At 45.0% G+C, this 3,560-nt stretch overlaps 1 protein-coding gene across 1 annotated transcript; it reads right to left on the reverse strand.

Annotated features, from left to right (window-relative positions):
- Nucleotides 1-552: 552 nt before the first annotated feature.
- Nucleotides 553-3,356, reverse strand: LOC109779157 (uncharacterized protein At1g01500). Its single transcript, XM_020337768.4, has 2 exons — nucleotides 2,744-3,356; nucleotides 553-1,117 (listed from the first exon to the last, which is right to left on the reverse strand). Exons 1-2 carry the CDS (start codon nucleotides 3,239-3,241, stop codon nucleotides 893-895), a joined length of 723 nt encoding a protein of 240 aa, XP_020193357.1. The 5' UTR covers nucleotides 3,242-3,356; the 3' UTR covers nucleotides 553-892.
- Between the last annotated feature and the right edge of the window lie 204 nt (nucleotides 3,357-3,560).

Below are 3,560 nucleotides of genomic sequence, written 5' to 3' on the forward strand. Positions count from 1 at the left end.
CGACATTACCTACTCCTTGTTTCTTGCACTTAGGACGTGTACAATAGTTCTATCTTAGAAATGTCAGATAGGAGAAATGATTAGGTGAAGGAGAGAGACCATGAAAAAAAGTTTGTCTTCTCTTAATTAAGAGATGACCTCTTAGCACAATTTCTCTCACCACATACTTAGGGATATCAAGAATGTACATATGTTTTTATTGTCTTAGGGCATGTGCAGTGGTTTATAAGATAGTTTTATCTTAAACCTTGTATGTGATTTGAATATAACAATAAAAACATGTCCATATCTCTTAGTCTTATCTTCAATAACTAGTTATTCCTAAAAATCCGGTGAGACAAATTGTGCTTAGAGATCATTTCTAAAGAAGACAAGTCTTTTCTTATAATTTCTCTCTCCTCCACATTGGTTTTATCAACTACTGTACTGTACACGATCCCTCTCCGAGCATTCTTTTCCCCCTTTTCACCAAGTTCCCCTCTACAACACATTGACAATTTTGTTCTGTCAGGTAGAACGGCTCATCATGGACAAGTTGCCTAACGAACAATCTTTACCCATATCCGACAACATTCGCTCATAGCGAAAGGTCGCACTTGTATAGACATTATTGACTTATAGCACAATTCTGAAGCGTACAAAATAAGGCCACAGTGCGGCTGCTCCATGCCGAACCCATTTTTGCCACTTCCACAAGTTCAGGGACACCTTCACAGATTACATACACAGAGATGAGAGCTACACGAGTCAAAAACTCCACACGACCAGCAACAATGCAACGAACAACAAATCCACCAACTATACATACGGCGGTTGGTTCACTGCGGAACATCATCGGATGGGCTGTCTCTACTTACTGGCCGTCCGAGCGTGTGCCTTTGTAGCGACAGTGTCAGAAGAACCGCCTCTTCAGGTTCCTGGCCGTTGCTTGGTAGGAGCTCATGAGGAGCCCAACGCCTATACCAACTCCAACACAGACTCCCAGGCCAATCCCGACGCCAACCCTAACACCAGCGTTGAACCATGTGAGTTGCCCGTCGTCGTCATCAGAGTACCATCCTTCAGGGTATGCCCTGGTTCCCATGTTCAAGTCACTCTCGTCTTCATCACACATAGCCTGCCAAAGAGACACTAATTAACTAACAGAAAATTTAGGGGTTCAATAAATAAGAAACCAAGATTCACCCCATGCATGCTGTTCCAACTGAAGTGTGACAAAGCAAATACCCCAAGATAATGTCAGTAAAAGACATGGCATCAAACGTTGTAATACCCTGACTTAGCAACAATTTCCCACTGTCCCTGAACCTTGAACACAACAAGATTATCTGAAACAGCAAGATTAAAACAAAAACTCATGGAACCTAATACCTGTGACCTCACAGTGACAGGCTCAAACGAATCATCAAAGGAAACACTGCGAAAAATTTACCAAGAGACGGCTGGAAAGTAGACCTAAGCTAACAGGTGTAGTTCACCGTGCTTTGAAGTTTCAAACCCTTATTAACATATGACATGAGTCTGGTTGCAAAGTGAATGTGGCCACCTTTGTTGCATCATTAGGTAATATCATAACATAAGAATACCTGCTTGATCCAATTTTGAAGAGGGGGCACATAGCAATCAGGCTACTAAAGGATAATAGCAGCATCCCTACACCACCAGTTCCTATCTTACTACATAATATGCCGCTCGATAATCCTTTTAAGATGAGATCTACATGTATGATCTAATGCATGATCACATGGCAAAAAGATTAAGTTACGTTCAACTTTATAATACTCCAAGCTACACTAGCCAACACAGAAATAAATAATAGACTATGTGGCTAGGATTTCCATCCATATACTCCCCCCGTTCCTAAATATAAGTCTTATAAGAGATTCCATTATGGACTACATACGAAGCAAAATGAATGAATCTACACTCTAAAATATGTCTATATACAACCGTATGTAGTTTGTAGTGGAATCTCTAAAAAGACTTATATTTAGGAACGGAGGGAGTAGAATATATTTATCAAATGTACCGACAACACTAATACTAAAAATAATAATCAACATGACACTTCTAAATATTGTTTTATAAATCTACAAGAGTACTTTGCAACAATAGGCAATATAAATTCAAAAGTCTAGTAAAAGACATTTTTACCAGAATACCAGTCATAATCAGTTAACAACAGAAAGTTACAGGGAGGGCGTAACATCTAAAGCAGCTTTCCCATTTTCGGGCGTAGAGAGAGCACAGTTGGCGACAAATGTTTGCTGAAAAGCAGGGCAAATTCGCAACCACATACACCCTGAACGAGCAAAGCAGTTACAATAACGAGACACTACTATATCTATGTGATAAAATCATAAAAGTGAGACTGGGGCTATGCCCCCAAATGCTAGAGCACTAGTACATGCATATATAGGAAGAACTGGAAGAGAAGTCCACACATAATCTGGCTATCAGAGCATTTGCCTGTCACCTGGCGCCAATCAATAGTTCAAACAAGCAGGCACACAACCACATTCTGCAGCCTATGCATATACTACTCCCTCCGTCCCATAATATAAGAACGTTTTTGGCACTACACTAGTGTAAAAAACGCTCTTATATTATGGGACGGAGGGAGTACATTATTAGGATCCCTTTTTGTTGCCACAATTGTTCATATAGCAAAGCTACATCCCTTGTAGGTCGCACTAATCAGTAAGATGGAACAACTAATGCTGTCGAATTTTGATCAACTCACCGCCAAAGGCGCTGATCGCCGGCGAACCAACCCGCCAGCAGCCTCTTCCGGGGTGGCCAGCCGCAGGGCTCGCGTGAGAACGGCGGGTTCGCCTGCACAGTACCCGGCAACATAGACCTCAAAGGCCGAGGCTGAGGCCACCGCTGCATCGGCGGGGACGCAGTCGATCGCCCAGGCAGGGGAATCGGCCTTGGCGTCAGGGCACCGTCGAAGGGTGCCTCGGAGGAGGGCGGCGTCGCGGTGGTCTGCAACCTCGAAGGAGGCGTCGGGTGGGGGGAGGCGCGCGGCCGCGGTGGAGACGTAGGTGGCCTCGCCAGAGACTGGGTCGCGGCGGTCGAGGCGGAGAGGGAGCGAGGAGGGGGAGGCCTCGGCCCCGGCGTGGTGGATGGCCAGCGAGAGCCGTGGCGGGGCGGCAGCTCCGGAGCCGCGGGGCGATAGGCGCACGTAGAAGAGGCGGACCTCGAGAAAGCCGCCGGCGTCCGACGCCGGCTGGTCCATGCGCGCTGCGCGAGGTGGGAGGCGTGGAATTAGCTTAGGGTTCCGCCATTGGAAAGCTTAAAGGTGGAGACGGATACGGTTAATCGATTTTGAGATTACAGAAAGCAATTACAGTTTTGCTATTTCACATGGAATACTTATCTTACATCTAAGTCCAAAACTGTTGGATTTAGATGTGATCTCTCCTTAGTTTTTCTTTTTTTTAATCAGTAATTCTTTTTAGATGAATTTTTTGATCGCTAGGGACGCGTTTGGTGGCTGCATACAGCTCAACCAGGGTTGGGCGGGATGAAAATGGATCGTTTGGTTGCCTGCAGGC

The sequence above is a fragment of the Aegilops tauschii genome, chromosome 7 (assembly GCF_002575655.3).
Source record: "Aegilops tauschii subsp. strangulata cultivar AL8/78 chromosome 7, Aet v6.0, whole genome shotgun sequence".
Taxonomy (NCBI): domain Eukaryota; kingdom Viridiplantae; phylum Streptophyta; class Magnoliopsida; order Poales; family Poaceae; genus Aegilops; species Aegilops tauschii.

Bases quoted from the DNA above. Each gene is read 5' to 3' on its own strand.
- LOC109779157 (XM_020337768.4), bottom strand. From the start codon at position 3,241: ATGGACCAGCCGGCGTCGGACGCCGGCGGCTTTCTCGAGGTCCGCCTC. The intron at 1,118-2,743 runs GTGAGTTGATCA...TCTCTTTGGCAG, and splicing joins GGCGATCAGCGCCTTTGGCG to GCTATGTGTGATGAAGACGA.